General features: G+C 45.2%; 9 protein-coding genes across 9 annotated transcripts; 2 read left to right on the top strand and 7 right to left on the bottom strand.

Moving 5' to 3' along the window:
• Positions 1 to 610: 610 nt before the first annotated feature.
• VTP01DRAFT_1606 (uncharacterized protein) lies at positions 611 to 2,545 on the bottom strand (the record flags this gene model as incomplete). Its single annotated transcript, XM_069379975.1, has 2 exons — positions 611 to 2,365; positions 2,432 to 2,545. 2 exons carry the CDS (start codon positions 2,543 to 2,545, stop codon positions 611 to 613), a joined length of 1,869 nt encoding a protein of 622 aa, XP_069238030.1.
• A 206-nt stretch (positions 2,546 to 2,751) lies between these two features.
• Positions 2,752 to 4,677, bottom strand: VTP01DRAFT_1607 (uncharacterized protein; the record flags this gene model as incomplete). The annotated part of the gene is made up of 3 exons (XM_069379976.1): positions 2,752 to 3,890; positions 4,026 to 4,241; positions 4,305 to 4,677. 3 exons carry the CDS (start codon positions 4,675 to 4,677, stop codon positions 2,752 to 2,754), a joined length of 1,728 nt encoding a protein of 575 aa, XP_069238031.1.
• Positions 4,678 to 5,475: 798 nt separating this feature from the next.
• On the top strand, positions 5,476 to 5,992 carry VTP01DRAFT_1608 (uncharacterized protein; the record flags this gene model as incomplete). The annotated part of the gene is made up of 3 exons (XM_069379977.1): positions 5,476 to 5,513; positions 5,632 to 5,748; positions 5,800 to 5,992. The coding sequence occupies 3 exons, from the start codon at positions 5,476 to 5,478 to the stop codon at positions 5,990 to 5,992; spliced, it is 348 nt and encodes a 115-aa protein (XP_069238032.1).
• Positions 5,993 to 6,857: 865 nt separating this feature from the next.
• On the bottom strand, positions 6,858 to 8,175 carry VTP01DRAFT_1609 (uncharacterized protein; the record flags this gene model as incomplete). Its single annotated transcript, XM_069379978.1, has 9 exons — positions 6,858 to 7,009; positions 7,057 to 7,123; positions 7,300 to 7,411; positions 7,477 to 7,535; positions 7,593 to 7,654; positions 7,710 to 7,726; positions 7,863 to 7,927; positions 8,005 to 8,070; positions 8,122 to 8,175. 9 exons carry the CDS (start codon positions 8,173 to 8,175, stop codon positions 6,858 to 6,860), a joined length of 654 nt encoding a protein of 217 aa, XP_069238033.1.
• Positions 8,176 to 8,306: 131 nt separating this feature from the next.
• Positions 8,307 to 8,849, bottom strand: VTP01DRAFT_1610 (uncharacterized protein; the record flags this gene model as incomplete). The annotated part of the gene is made up of 1 exon (XM_069379980.1): positions 8,307 to 8,849. The coding sequence occupies one exon, from the start codon at positions 8,847 to 8,849 to the stop codon at positions 8,307 to 8,309; it is 543 nt and encodes a 180-aa protein (XP_069238034.1).
• Positions 8,850 to 9,481: 632 nt separating this feature from the next.
• VTP01DRAFT_1611 (uncharacterized protein) lies at positions 9,482 to 9,766 on the bottom strand (the record flags this gene model as incomplete). The annotated part of the gene is made up of 1 exon (XM_069379981.1): positions 9,482 to 9,766. The coding sequence occupies one exon, from the start codon at positions 9,764 to 9,766 to the stop codon at positions 9,482 to 9,484; it is 285 nt and encodes a 94-aa protein (XP_069238035.1).
• Positions 9,767 to 10,208: 442 nt separating this feature from the next.
• On the top strand, positions 10,209 to 11,432 carry VTP01DRAFT_1612 (uncharacterized protein; the record flags this gene model as incomplete). Its single annotated transcript, XM_069379982.1, has 5 exons — positions 10,209 to 10,250; positions 10,307 to 10,437; positions 10,519 to 10,630; positions 10,697 to 10,810; positions 10,875 to 11,432. 5 exons carry the CDS (start codon positions 10,209 to 10,211, stop codon positions 11,430 to 11,432), a joined length of 957 nt encoding a protein of 318 aa, XP_069238036.1.
• A 353-nt stretch (positions 11,433 to 11,785) lies between these two features.
• Positions 11,786 to 12,971, bottom strand: VTP01DRAFT_1613 (uncharacterized protein; the record flags this gene model as incomplete). The annotated part of the gene is made up of 7 exons (XM_069379983.1): positions 11,786 to 11,910; positions 11,981 to 12,019; positions 12,078 to 12,192; positions 12,267 to 12,347; positions 12,417 to 12,522; positions 12,602 to 12,759; positions 12,810 to 12,971. 7 exons carry the CDS (start codon positions 12,969 to 12,971, stop codon positions 11,786 to 11,788), a joined length of 786 nt encoding a protein of 261 aa, XP_069238037.1.
• A 430-nt stretch (positions 12,972 to 13,401) lies between these two features.
• VTP01DRAFT_1614 (uncharacterized protein) lies at positions 13,402 to 15,169 on the bottom strand (the record flags this gene model as incomplete). Its single annotated transcript, XM_069379984.1, has 6 exons — positions 13,402 to 13,595; positions 13,661 to 13,849; positions 13,921 to 14,214; positions 14,285 to 14,375; positions 14,444 to 14,456; positions 14,529 to 15,169. The coding sequence occupies 6 exons, from the start codon at positions 15,167 to 15,169 to the stop codon at positions 13,402 to 13,404; spliced, it is 1,422 nt and encodes a 473-aa protein (XP_069238038.1).
• Positions 15,170 to 15,353: the final 184 nt, after the last annotated feature.

The raw sequence follows: 15,353 nt of genomic DNA on the forward strand, positions 1-15,353 counted from the left end.
TTTTATATAGACGCATCCCCCTCCACACAAGGTTTTTCTCTCCGATTGCTTTAGCGCTGCAGAAACTCTCGGAAACATACTCAATAACTCAGCTGTCCCGCCATCACCAGCCAGCAACGGGCATCATCATCTTCTTGGAAGCAGTCTCATCCCCTCTCTGTCACTTGCCAGTTTTGGGTTGAAAGCTAAATGTCTGTGAGAAAAAAACCAGCCGCATTTGATCTTTTTTGCCACGTTACATCGGAAATTTGTGCCTGCCAGGGCAGCGAACACATTTATTCCCTCTCTGTTAGGTTCTAGCTCAGGACTATGCCGCTAAAGGGAAATTTTCCGGTCCATCGTCATCGCCTGTTGAAATCATTGCCCCGAGAAAAAAATTCTAAATTATCGTCCTTGTCCAACGAATCCCCGCAGTAACCGCAGCTCCTGGAATTATCTAAGCAAACAAGCAGTCGATGGATACGCATCGTGTAATGTCTAAGAGTATGATAGAATGAAGATTTTGCGGATAGATGACGATCAGTGAATAGCATCGAGTTAATGGAAAACTTTGGATCTTACAAAACGATGTAAAATTCGAAATCGAAGCATTATGGATCGTTGTACTGTATTAAGCCAAATTGTAATGTAGCAAATTGGTAGGAGTGGTAGTTGCACTAGTCGTAGTTGAGGGCGACATCGAGGAGGAAGAGGATGGTTTAGGGGTATGGCAATGTCGGCAGGCTGGCCGTGTGGCATAGTTGTGGATGTTGCAGCTTGGATTGGGACAGATCCAGTCACCAGGTCGACTGATAAGGGCATCTGGTGCAGTTGCTGGTAGCACCGGTGGCTGCCCAGATCGGGACATTTTGCACTGATGACATCTATCCCGCGTGGCAAAGTTACTGAACCCGCAACTTGGATTGGGACATATCCAATCGTCCATGTTACTCTGTTGCCTGCTTGGATTGCCCAAATTGCATTTTAAGCAGCTACGTCGAGTGGCAAAGTTGATAAATCCACAGTTTGGACATCCCCAGTCTCCAATTCTTCTTGTCCGCCCGTTTGCTTGAACCGGAAACGCACACACCATATAATGCACAGCATCCACAAGACGTTCGCTGCAAGGCGACAGTGCAACTACGCGGTCGCCCATCTGTCTACCATTTAGAGCTAAGGCTTTCGTAGCATCCTCATGTGTAGGAAAGAAAGCAAACCCGGATAAGCTGGGCTTGGACGTTTCAAATGGACGGATCATGTATGCAGTTGCGAGTCTCAGTCCATTTGAAGAGAACCATGCCTCAAGTTCACCTTGAGTTATTTCGGCCGGCAGACCCGCAAGATGAATGACACGCGATTCCTGCTTTCTAAACTCCATCATATCCTCGCCGAGGTCAATGGGCCGCACAAAGACATCGTCGTATCCAAAGCTTGTCAAGTAGTGTATAATACTTGCCAAAGTCAAGCATGCATTGAGACTGTTAGAATCCTCCGTCAATACTAATTCCAAATGGAACGCCTTTGCAAGTTCCTCCAGAGATGTATTTGGCAACGTAACATCGGGCTGATGATACGACTGCCATCGTTGGAGTTCATGCTTGACATCAAACATCCGACAGTTTGTAAGCGTGTCAGGCAAAACAAGTTCCTTGTCCCTTGCTTCTCGCTCCAGCTGTATCCGTAACACCCATCCTCCATGCGTCACAAGACAATATCGGAGGTTCTTGGACACCATTTCTTCTTGTATGTAGCTATCTAGCTGCTGGATAGCGTTCCACAGGTCGCCCGCGTCCTCCAAATCACTCGGTGCAATTCCAGTGATTTCAGTGCAAAACCTTGTCAAGGGCGTCCGCTCAGGTTTGACGAGTATCCGCTGTTTATGCACCACTTGACCCGACTCTACATCCATGACTGCAAACGCCAACTCTATAATCTCTGCATTCTCCTTTGTCACTTGCACTGCTGCGCGGTTGGTCGGATTAAAGTCGCATGTTGCCTCCACATTTAGAATAATGAATATGTCAAAAGGCACAACAGCTTTGCGTGGTTGCGAAAGCGGCATGCCTTCCACTTCGGTCGCCGGCGGTGAGATAGCATTATCCCAGGAGGAGGATGGTTGCGAGTGAACATAATTGTCGTGCATTATTATATGTGGCGAATGATTTTTCACATGGTCGTTATCTCGTCCTTGACTGTTATCTTCGTCCTGTTGTCTGTTGATGTCACGTTGCTCCTGAGACGTTTGTTCTTCTGCTGCCGGACGATCGTCGTATTGAATCTGTGGTGGTGGTAGAGAGGGCTTCCTACTCGGCGATTGCGGAAGCTGCCGTGGCTCGATCGATGGCGATCTTGCGCCATTGTATGAATCGGGTATCGGTTCCTTATTCTGTGCACATAACCGATCTCAGAGCGACAGATCAACGGCAAGGCCCAGTTTATATACGGTTTTTACCGATTCTTCCTTTATTTGCTTGTGTTCTTCAAGATCTTCGGCTTGCTCTGTTCTTTGTAATTTGCTTGGCGATTCCTCGGTATCTTGCGTTTTACGCTTCAAGGAGAATTCCATGTGCAAATACTTTGAAGAAAAGGGGATACAGTTGGGTCATTTGCTTGAAGCTCAGACCAAGTCGGTGCAGTTTCACCGGGAATGAAATGGCTTTGGGGAAACAAAGTGGTGTATGGTATATCTACATATTACTTTTTCTTCTTATTATTATAATGGCTATGTAATGCATGCTACATCATTCAATGGGTCCAAATGGCTTGTTTGCTTCACTTCCATTGTTGATAGTTTCCTTGTTGTTCAGGGATCGGGGATCGCGATATGAACTCCATGGCAGGCAGCGGCGAAGGGATAGCAGCAACGGTCGGATTCATGACAGGCACAATTGGATATGCCACGGGAGCATATTGTTGATGATTTTGATATTGATGCTGGTATTGAGGATGATGGTGGTGATAATATTGCGGTTGCGGTGCAATGGGGTAATCAATTTGCTCGCGGCTTTGGGGTGTAGACAGACTCTGTTTTGGCGTGGGATCCATGTTAATGCGCTTCATTTCGGCACGCCGACGAGCATCCGTGTTCTGCTGGTTGTAAACATACAGAATAGAGCTAGATCGATTAGCTGGAGGTGGTGGGGGACTGCTGTTTCCAGCGTGTGGACTCTGGCTGCGTCGAGGACGCGGCGGTACATCCCCTCCACTCGTTCGATGCTGCTGCTGCTGCTTCGATCTCATGACAGTTGCTTGAAAGTTGATGTTGTGAGTACCTTTTTCAGGCAGTCTGGCAAGAATGCCTTCAATCGGGGCATTAGATGAATCGATTTTCTTGGGCCGACGTTTTGCGGCATCAGCCTTCTCTTTGTCTTGCTCTCGTTGGCGCATCATGTCCATGGCGGATAAACTAGATCGTTTCGGAGCCGATTGATTGCTACTGTGATGATAAAACGGTGCAGTCGATGCTATTGGCTGCTGAAGAGGCGTGTAAAAAGGTGGGCTAAAGGGCCGCATGCATTGCTGTTGGAAAACGTAGCTTTGCATGGCGTGGTGATACGGATGCATTTTTGCAATTTGTGGAGGTTGCTGCTGCTGCTGCATTATTTCCAACGGGTTGTTGTGTTGATGTAAATGTTCCAGATCAACTGGAGATGTATGTCTGTTATGCGATGGACGCTGCGGGGAATTCGCTCGGAGTGTTCCGGACGACCGGGTACTGCTGCCTTCATTGGATGATGTAGAAGGAGTATGCTGTCGTCCAGATGCATGAGGTTGGTTTGTTTGCTGAATGTCGCTCAACGAACGTGGGCGTTGGTGGATGCTAGAACCTTTTTCCAAATGAAGCAGTGTTGATGCAAGATGTGCAGATTTTTCATGCTCGTTGTTTCGCTCGATTGCCACGGTTTCAACATCTACAGTAGTGCGGTTAAAATTTGGATGAATCTGGAACATTCCTGTACAAACTCTCCATGGAACTTTTCCCACTCTTCCTCCCAGCACATCCCGCTCTATCCATTCTATGCATCCAATTGGCAACATCCGCTTACCAGTATCATTGTCATCATCTTCGCTGTCGTATTCATCGTCGCTAGGTACTTGGCGGTGGTGTTTGGAGCTGGGAAGACTGTCCGGGGTCGGTGTCTGTGCCTCTGAGTAGGATGAAGAGGAGGAGGAGCAGGAGCGGGAGATGGCTTTGCCATCATTGGTTGCATTATTGTCGTCAACTATTTCGGGCTGCTGGATGTCTTGACAATCCCGCGGAGCTTTACCGACAACAATAAGCGGGAAGGAAAACATACAGTGTCGTGCTTTCAAATAAACGTTACCTTTGTGGTTACGCTGCTTCGGCTTTTGTTGTGGCGGTTGCAACTGCTGCGCGCTCGACGGTCGTGGACGTCTTTCATTCCTCACAGGTTTCCGGCCATTCCTCTCAAAGTCTTGGGAGTTGCGAGCGGGTTGCTCTCTCGCTGACATGTTAGGCCCTATGCGGTGTCTGGGCATGCCAGGAGGGAGGCGCATCCGGTGTTGAGGGTTCTGCACGGTTTCCCGCATGGACTTGTGGATATGGGATTGATAAAAGATAATGCTTTTTGTCCATGGCTCTGCGTCTGGGTCGTCGTGATCAGGAGTTTTGATAGCCTTTGCCAATGCTAGACGGGACAAGCTAACAGAGACGTTGTCGACAGACGATGACGACATGTGGAATGCGTTAGATAAAACAAAGGAAGAAAAGAGGACTGGTCAGCAATGCATTCGCATATTTTTATATAAGATGGTTAACCAGGGGCGGCTGTTCAAACGAAAATAGCTATGGTGGTCTTCCGTCTTCCGCATTCTTTGCCACATGATCTCTTCTGCTGAAGAAAGAATCCAATCTATCGACTTTTGCCTTTTTTATCTGCATAGACACCGTCCTTGTTACCTGCAGCAGATGATATATCACCTGGACCACCGAGTGCAATCGGCTATTGCTACAATTCACTATTTTCGCTTTTTGTAATCAATGGCTGTAATACCAAGTTCAGTTTTGTTGGAGTAACGTTCCACATCGGATGCGCGCAATTGTTGCAGCAACGTACAGAGTGTTACAGCTGTACTGTGGCGCGCGGCGCACCCAAAGGAGGCTGAGTTATATTTCTGTCTGCAACAAAAAAAAGTAACAAAAGCGCGCCGCAAGCTTTCTTTGCAGTAAAGAAAGTGGGGCTCAACCAAGCCCTGGTAATCATGCTCACTGATATCAATTAATAAACGCCACAAAGAAACGTATAATTCATTTTCCCCATTTTCTGGAATGATGTCTGTTGGATTCTATGTACCGCCCATTGATGGATACCATGGTAACAGCAGCACTTGACGTCTGCTGGGAACAACTGTTGACAACAGTATGTATATCCATTTCACGACAATAGCCTACATCATTGTCATCAGTCATGTTTGATTTCCCATGCCATAGTTTTATGCCAGCCTTGCATGATACAAACAGAGGAAAGCTAGGAAATGCGCCGTATTCTCGATGCACCCAACGGCTCGTTCGAGTGAGTCATGTGCATATATACGAAACATTCTCGGAGCCAGCATCGAACAGAAACAAAAAAAAACAAAATAAAAAGCTGTCTCTAAACTCTAAGAAATTTAACACGTGCCAACGTCTAGTCCTCCTGGAGATACGTCGTTACTTGGTTGCATTTCGGAGCAGCTCAAGAGCTCCTGCCACAGAAAATTATCCATTTTTAGAAAAACGTTCCAAACTGGCTCAACATCCGCGATACCGTTAAAATAGTCGTTTACGAATGCATGCCATCTCGTGTTGCTATCTCTTAGGTTGGTAAAAGCTGCATTGATGCTACGTGTTGCACTATCATCTTCGTATTCTTACGATATGGAACTGGAATTCCAATGCATTGCCGTGGCAGAAGGCGTTACTAGGTATACAATCATCTCCCTTGTCCAATACTGTATTTGTCGTCAGCAGCGTATCCATGCGTCACAGCTACATAAGAATAATCTTAAATAACTTTGAATAATGCAAGAAAAGAAAAAGAGCAACAAGAAAGAAATCCACAAAGGATGGTATGTACATGATAGCAGGTGTGGAGTTAATGATCCTATGAAATTTTATAAGCTCTGAAACCAAGGGCGGGCGAGAAATATCTTCAACGAGAACAAGTGGAAGCATTAATATCGAGAACAGCATAAATGAGTCAGGATAACAGAAGACATCAACACAGACTTGAGAGAAATGAAAAGAATGCATGTTAGTATACGGCACACCGCCATCAATAGTATCATAATAGAGGCGCTGCATATATATATTTATGACGAGCAAGGCAGAAATTAGAATACATTTAGCTCCAGGAATTGCATCAAGTCTGCAAAGGAATGCCAAAGGTTCTCTGCTATTACTGTAGACGAGGCAATGCCAAGTATAATAGCAGTATGTATACTACTGGTAAGTTTACACACTCATTCATGTTCTTCTCATAGTTTCCCAACATTTTTATTGTTTTAATAATGATAATAGTAATACCACATCGTCAAAAGAATTATCCTACGATAAATGATATAAAGAGAACTATTGTTCTACTACGGAAAGCTCGCAAGCTTTGTGTGCCCAAAGATTGGAAATGGACTTTGTATTTGCATGTACGCAAACAGATTCGTGCTGACTGAGGGAAAAGAATATGCGTGAAATGTTGTTGAATACTTGCCCACATGTTTGCGAAATGCAGAACCTTCACTTATCATAGGTGTCCTTACTGCTGATTATGCTATTGTGGATACAGTATACTCCAGGACCATAACTCCACGATGTTTTTTGACAGTATGAAACAGATAAAGGGTGAACGGGCGGTCTTGTTTATTCCTCCCAATTTCATCGGTTACTGCTTGTTTCCATTGCAGCAGCTGAGGATCTCCTTAACAGCCACTTTTAATTGAGAGGGTGTTGCAGGACAGCGCAACGTAAGGTGCCGCTTCAGCATCTGGCATCCTTCGTCAATTTTAGTGACTGAATTAAACATGAGATCCATGTCTAAAAGGGATTAATGATCAGTGATGTCCAGGCTAATCCACACTTACTGGAGAAGCGAACGCAATGCACCGCGCTTGGTGGTTCACTGCTCCGTGTTTCGTTTATATTATGCACCTTGGGGAGCAATTTCTCGGAATCATGATCTCGTTTGGCATCGGAGATGATCCAAGTTTAGTTGGAGTTAGAGCTGGTGCTGCAAATGGGGAAGGATCCTTTGGATGGAGGCATTGGGATGGTCAAGCATGGATTACCGAGTGCATCCAAAAAGATGGCCGGCAGATTTATAAAACAAACCAGTATGCATCGGTACCAATTCGCCAGAATTCACCTCCAAGCCTCCATCCAATAATAAGCATTTGAATCGAGTCATCATCCAGATCCAAAATGTTATGCCAAGCAACTCTAGAATTGATTTAAACCATTTAACATCATATCTCCATACCACCAATTCAGACTGCACCACTTACAAGTTGATCGCCAGTTCTTTTGCCACTTGCATCACGTCCAGGTCTTCCATAGTCGTCGTCTGTATTACGCTTAGCATTACCATATTTTATGCTGACCGGTTCAAATCCGCACGTACCAGCTTCAACATCTTACTGGGCCTCCATGGCCGCCTTCGGAGTCTGGGCCAGTCACCCGCATCTACAGCAACGGTTGGATCAGGAACATTTAGCTATCTTATTACATGGTTACATACTCTTTTCGATCTTTCTTCTAAATCCACGCAAATATCATCGTTCAACTTTTCAAACGTTCGATGACGGCGGCTTGTAACTATCTCATGGGTTCTCGACTCCCAATATTCAGAGTATAAACGTTCAAATTTGGAGCCTCGAGTTTGACTACATACTGCCCGGCAGGTCTACGGACAGCCAATTCGGAGGTTAGCCAGTTCGGAATAACAGTCGTCAACTGCTGCCTTCATCAATGCCTGACATCTGTCAGTCATTATGACTTTTGGCTTTACATGATGCTTGTTGTAAATATAAGACTTTAAAGTTTGCAGGAACCAGAGGGTACGAGTCGTATGATTCATTTTCCATCCACGCCATAGCAATCTAGAACGATGCCAAGGAATTATCCTCGTTAGCCAAATTGCCAATGCCTACAGCGCTAACCATAAGAAACTTGGAAATGTTTGTGTTGTCTGTTGAGTCAATCATCAGCTCTCGGGACATCTTGTTCTTTCTTATTCTGCTTGCATATGGCTGAAGAACAGATGACTCAAGCGTCCAGTCGGTGCAGTAAGGGGGATGACGAAGTAATCTCTTTCTTGAAGTTTTCGTATAAGCGGTTAGATAGTGTCTGCGTTTTCTCCTTCATTCAACGATTGGTTGAGACGAGCGCGCGCATTGGCTATTGTCTTTGTATGAACTAAGTTTGGTCCTTCTGTCATATTGTTGAGCACGTTAACAACGGTTCTAGTGGGAGCCTGAGCCTTGTGAAGCGTGGCAACGATGCTTTGTTGCTTATCAAGCTTGCAATGTTGTGGAAAAGCTGCCAGTTCGAACCCTTTCAAGGGTTCATGGTTACGTTGATTGTGAACTTTGTGCACAATCCATTTGTTTCGATATTCAGGGATGTGCTGGAATTTCTTGTAGCTGCGTCCTGGCACAAACACCCTGATGTATACCCTGATGTATGCCCTGAGGTATGCTGGGCATGTTTCTCTTTGTCTCACACGATTATCTGGCGTTTTGTCCCAGTTATTCCTGTATGCTCCCGATTGACCACAGTAGTATCTTGCATGATAACTCTTGCCATCTTCCTGAGCTATCAGATTGCTGCTGCCGTTGCGCGAGAAAGCATAGGGGGTCATCCATGTCCTTATGTCCATCGATAGACAATCGGGCTACCGTCTCCGTTGCCGATCAACCGACGTCCTTTCAAACCATTCCATCCTACGAGACAGAGAATCGCCCTTGAGAATCTACGGACGCTTAGGATATCTAGGATATCAAAATCTCCGGTTGTCATCCTGGACTCCTCTCGTCATTCGGGAGGGGACTATCTCCCTAGACATCATGTAGACGTATAGACTGCCACCGGACGAAAGCACATCCGAGATTATAACGACGCTGCACGTCCTCCATAGCCACTCTCGAGTCAGTCCTTTTTCAAAGACTTTTCAAAGTCTTCCAGGGTGTCAAAGTAGGCGCCTTCGTTAATCATTGAAAAATAGTACCAGAAATGGAACGGAAAGAGGAAGAAAATCATAAAAGTCAACTCACCCGCTGATCAAAAATCGATCTTCTTGGTCATACAAATTTCTTCAAAAGACTCTTCCAGAAGTGATGAGGAGCAAGAAGAAAAAGCGAAGAGCCTTCTGAACTTTGGGTGAAAAAAGAAAGACGCAAGGAAACCTCAATTTCATGGCTTTAGAATTTAAACTCGTTTCTGAACTGGCTGAACGGTACAATTTTTATCCCGATTTGGCTGTCCCTAGACCTGCTGTGTAATGCCTGCTTTCTAATACATGCCTGCTAAAATATCACTTCCATTACGGACATCAAATATCTTCTTGGCCTTCAGGGCTTTATCCTTCAGCTCGTGATCGTTCCCGGTAATCAGCGTGTTCAAGAGATTCAAATAATACATGTTAGTCTGTATGAGATCCAAACGGCATAGTTCCGCAAATTCCTTGTAATTCAAGGCTTCTCCAGTTGTTGAATTGCGTGCTGCCGAAATAAATGCTTCATAGCTGTAATCTTCGCAGAGGCGACCTTTGCCTTTACTCACCGAGCCTTTCGGCATGGAAACGATGCAAAGTGGCGGTGGTCAGCGCTTTATGCTGCCTGCTAGACTGTCACACATTCCCATTCTCGCGCTTTTATCCATTTCTTATTTTCGTCTTCCTCTCTACTCTCTTTTCTTCTTTCGATTATTTTATCAAAACCGTCAATCTGTAATTTTGGTTTTAGTCCTTTTCTCTTGTCCTGTTGTTCATTCTCTTTGTTAATAATATATACAGACGTTTTATTTTCAATTTTTACAAAGTATGCTTAATAATGATAATAATAAAACATTCTATGATAAATGATATAAAGAGAACTATTATTTTCGACTACGAAAATCTCGCAAAGGGTTGGAAATCGACTTTGTATTTGCATGTGAAAGGCAGCGGAGAAACACCAACGGATTCGTGCTGACTGAGGGAAAAGAATATGCGTGAAACGTTGTTGAATACTTGCCCCACATGTTTGCGAAATGCAGAACGGAAGCTTTTAATGGCTACTCTGTAAGTTTTGAACCTTCCGAGAGACTACAGAGGACTCAACTCTACTGTCGACCAAGGTGAAATGGAGCCCCTTTTTTGAAAACAAGCTTGCAGTAGCCACGTCCTCGAATTTCGGTCTCGTTGGCAATGGCCGATTATTCCTCATGGCACTTGCTCCAGGCCCTGAAGGTCTCGTTACGGAAAGAATGTAAAGTTTGACTGGTGTAGACTATTATGAGTGGAAAAGCAGGCGAGAAAGGAACTGACTCAACGCAACCATATCGGGTAGATATGACACGCAGGACGGTCTATTCGATATAGCATGGAGCGAGATCAATGAGAATCAGCTAGTCACATCTAGTGGTGACGGATCGATTAAAATGTGGGATGCTACGTTGGCAGTAAGTAAACATATCTAGCATTGAAGTCAGCAAAGGATCGTATATTCTGATTATTATGGTTCGAAGGATTTTCCAATACAAAACTGGCACGAGCATCAGCGTGAAGTATTTTCGGTGGAATGGAACCTAGTTACAAAAGATGTGTTTTCAAGTGGTTCCTGGGATCACACTGTCAAAATTGTAATGCTATCTTTTGGCAATGAAACATACATAGACAATTACTCACACACATGTGTATATGCAGTGGAATCCACAAGCACCTCGGTCCCTACAAACTTACACAGAACATACACACTGCGTGTACAGCACATCCTGGTCACCTTACAATCCAACAATGCTACTTTCCGGGTCAGGAGACCAAACAGTCAAGATTTGGGATACCAAAGCGCCGCGGTCGGTACAGACGTTGCGCGCACACAACAATGAAATCTTGTCAGTAGACTGGAACAAATACCAGGACGGAGTGTTTGTGACAGGATCAGTAGACCGCACTGTTAAGGTGTGGGATATGCGGCGGCCGGATCGCGAAGTGGTGTGCTTGGCAGGACACGAATACGCCGTCAGACGAGTCAGATGTTCGCCGCACCGAGGCAACATTGTCGCCAGCGCTGGCTACGATATGAGTGTACGATTCTGGGACACCGCTGCTCCGCCTGGAAACAATCTCATTGAAGTCCACGACGCGCACACGGAATTTGTTCTCGGTATCGACTTTAATCTCTACGTCGAGGGTCAAGTGGCTACGTGCGCTTGGGATGAAAACGTGCATGTTTTTATACCCATGGCCTTACGCCATCGATGAAAATCATTCCTTGTTATTATTGAACAACATATTGTTACACTATATAAAAACATGAGCTGGAATACATATCGCTCCAGGACACATCAGCTCCAGAAAAAGGATGACAATTCTTTTTTTTCCGAGTTATGTACACGAAAAACAAGTGCGGAAAAAGAAGATCAGATAGGAAATGTAAAGTTCTAATGTGTGCAAGATTGGGAATGCGAACAATATTGGGGAATCACATTCATGGTAACCGGTGTAAACTTGATAGCAGCGCGGGAGGAGCAGGAACAGAGTAGCGAAACCGTGTGATGTTTTTGAGCGAAACTATGAAAAGGCTAGAAGGAGGAGGAGGGATGGCAATGAACAATTTAGGCTTCCTTGGCAGTACGCTGGTTGCTCGGGAATCGTTTGCGAAGCATTTTCAGCATTAACCCAAACCAATAGACGTTAAGGAAGCTAGTGACCATGTTGGCAACACCGTATATGATCCAATCTGTAAGAAAGGCAAATCTCGTTGTAAGCCAAGAGCTTGAGGATGATGAACAAGGCGATATTTTACTCACATCTCCAAGGGACGGATTCCTTGACCGCGTAAATGTCCACTGGAATATCATGATTACACAAAGATAACCTTAAAACGAATTTTCTCAAGCGGCTTACCCCAGAGATAAAACGACATTGTAAAGCCAAATACGATACGAGCAAGGAAGTATATGGCAATCAGCAAGATTCCGTTCACGAGCTGGAGCTTGCTACCCGTCCAGCCGAGTTTATCCTTGAGTTGGAAATAGCATCATCCGTTAGCTCTCCCACCTCTGAACGTTATTCTATATCTGCATATCAGCTTACCATGAACCAATTGAAGTTGAGGAAAGGAGTGCTGGCTTCATATAGTAGGAATACTGAACCGTAGTAGTTGATGAATGGTCGCTGCATCAGCGTATGAATGGGTTTTTTGATCAGTTATAGCCAAAACATTAAATAGGGAAAGTTGCTTACATAGGACATGAAAAGAACAAGGAAGCCAGCGATGCCATGCAGCACCATACCGATGCCTTGATGCTCGACGTAACGGATAGCCATAATTACGTCCCATATGAAATATCTAGTAAGGAGAGGGCAGATTGTTGGCATTGTCTTTCAGTTGCCCTAAACTTTCCCTCCTTGACCCTGCAGGACCTTACCCCAGAGAAATAGAGTATATGTTTGCAGCAAAGGGACTGTATCCGAAGACTCTGTCGTGAGAAAGCTGATTGTCTGTCAAGATGACGAGCGATCCGATTGTGATGAGGATACAGTGAACAGAAGAAACAACATGCACGTGCCAGTTGGTAGGAGTGTACTACAGGCTATTGTGAATATTTCACAGGATGTAAAGAGTTTCCACCTTACGCCTTTGAAGAGCTGAAATGTCTTTGGGAACAGTAATGGCGAAATGCATCGTGATATTTCGAAAATCAAACTGCACATTACAGTAGAAAGCAGAACAACCTGCCAGTGATATTTCAGTGTGCTCAAACCAAGTGAATCACACAGTGTTTCCAGCGAGATCATGCTATGTAAGACCCTCTCTGTGCAGAAAACAGATGTAAAAAGAGGTGAAGAGACAGAAAGAGAGAGAAAGGGAGGGAAAGGGAAGAAAGGAGGACGGAGCAAGAGGGCAAAGATGTCAAACAACGATGTTGTGCCTTGCAAGCAGAAGCAAATTCATGCTGGCTTTCAAATCCACCCCTCCTCTTGGGGCAAAGCATGAACGAAAACCACGGGCCTCCACGCAGAAGATCAAAGCAACGCACCCACGCAGACCCACGTGGCTGCATTTTTGTCCTTGGCATATTGAGCAATTTGTACTACGGCCTGCTCTGAATCTAGCTGACCAAGCTATCACTTTTAAACCCTGCAAAGCTCAACAGTTTTTCTTAGAAACTGCTTCGTGTTATTGTCTGTACATGTATGCAGCGTAATTTATTCAATGCTGTGCCCACTACACTGGTTTCTTCGCTGTCATGATCTTCCAATGTGCAATACTGTGATATTCTTCAAACTCCTCCAATGCTGATGCGCACACTTGATCGTACTGTTCCTGCGATACCTCTAGCTCAGACAGCCACCATCGTTTCATCGATTTAAACAGCGCCTTCATTTGCTCCTTATATAAATAGCCATATTGTCGTTTGACTAGGTTTGCAGCGTTAAGACCTTGCCAAGACTCCTGCGTTCCTTTATTTGTTCGCCTTACTTACCTGGGTCATCTGGCCATTCGCCTATGGGTATATCGTACTCTCGTACTTGAACCTGTTCGAATCCTGCTTCTTTTAAATAGCTAGGGAGGCGCTCGACATATCGAGGGTCAGTCCCTATTCTAGCTGCCGCTATCTCGTACCACTCGTTCACTAACGCAAGCACCGGTCCAGTATTTTTGAAGAGAAGATCTATCGTTCATGTTGACGTTTCAAACTGTCACTCTGGCAGGGTAAAAAAAAAGGCCGATCCCTGGGCTTACCATATTCGATTAATTCGACCTGTCCGCCAGGTTTTAGTACGCGGTAAAACTCGGAAATAAGCTGGGACCATTTGCTGAGAGGTACTACGTTTGCAACATCTCGCTGAAATACAAGGTCAAACTGATTATCCGAGTATATTAACGGCGCGAGCACATCTCCGTAAGCATACGTCAAATTGCTAGGCATGTTGCTGCTGTGTCGCTGATGCAACCCGTTCTCTGAAGGCGGAATAATGTCCATGCCGATAACGTTGCATTTTGGGTAATCTCTTGCTATCTCCAGTGCCCATAAACCTAAAATTATATATATAACTCATGGATTAAGTTTCCCGCGCTGGAAAGAAAATAATGCGTTCCATTCTACCTGTCCCACACGCCGTCTCCAAGATATCGTTTACTTCACTCTCCAAGGTGACGTGAAGATTTCCACCAAACACTTGCTTCAACACGTAATGCTAAATGTGGATAACGAAATAGTCAGTGTAACTGTAAACATTAAGAATAATTGGAGAAAAGGTCGTACCTGGCGCAGCTGCCTATTTAGTAAAAATTTGTGAGAAACCCGTTCCGGCGCATCATCATCATCGAGCAAAGAAAAAGCAAGTTACCTGTCGAGTTCCTTTTCTTGACCATAGTCATACACCCAATTACTTTTTGTGTCCTGTTCTATGCGCCGTTTCCGCAGGTCCGCCGCTGCATTCTCTGCTATCGCGATAGCAGAATCAAAAACTATCATGGTGGATGACGCTGGCTGATTATATTGATAATGTTGACGATGATGGTGCTGTTGGGATGCGTGAAATGTTGTAGGTGGTACTGGACAAGATGACGAGCCGACCGATGAACCGACCGAGCTGCTGTATGTTGCCCAGGGGGACTGGGAGGATGGCGTGTCTGGCTCTTCATCGCTCGCTGAGGAGACGCTGAGTGTATCCTGCACCGGCTTAGGCCTGCGTCGATGCAAGAGCCTTGATTTTGGGATAGAGAGGGATGCGGAAAGAGATGGTAAGGGCGAAGCATAGTCGGAAAGGATGACTTGGTGCCGTACGGGTTTAATGTTCGGTCTGCTGTTAGTGTTACTATTGCTGCTGCTGCTACAGCTGCTACTCGTCGAGATACCAACTGTAGTAGCAGACCTTTGGAGATCGGTTTGTCCTGGTGGATTGCTAGAGGAGTGGGTCATTGTGCGTCGTTGCGGCCGTTTTAATGAGGAGATAGGCTGTAGCTCTTTAGTAGGTTGGTTGCCCATAAATTACTAATCGGTTGAAAGAAGGAATAAGTCGATCTTTGCTTCGCACATAATCACCAAAAAACCTTAAGCGTGAACGTTGCCTTGTACGACCTGGTACGCCAATCCAATATAGTCACCCCGCATCGCCAGCAGCTCCGCTCTTTCGAGAAATAGGTTGTGCAACGAGAAAATGAGGATTCCG

The sequence above is a fragment of the Rhizomucor pusillus genome (genome assembly GCF_041956525.1).
Source record: "Rhizomucor pusillus strain CBS 183.67 unplaced genomic scaffold VTP01scaffold_11, whole genome shotgun sequence".
NCBI lineage: Eukaryota > Fungi > Mucoromycota > Mucoromycetes > Mucorales > Lichtheimiaceae > Rhizomucor > Rhizomucor pusillus.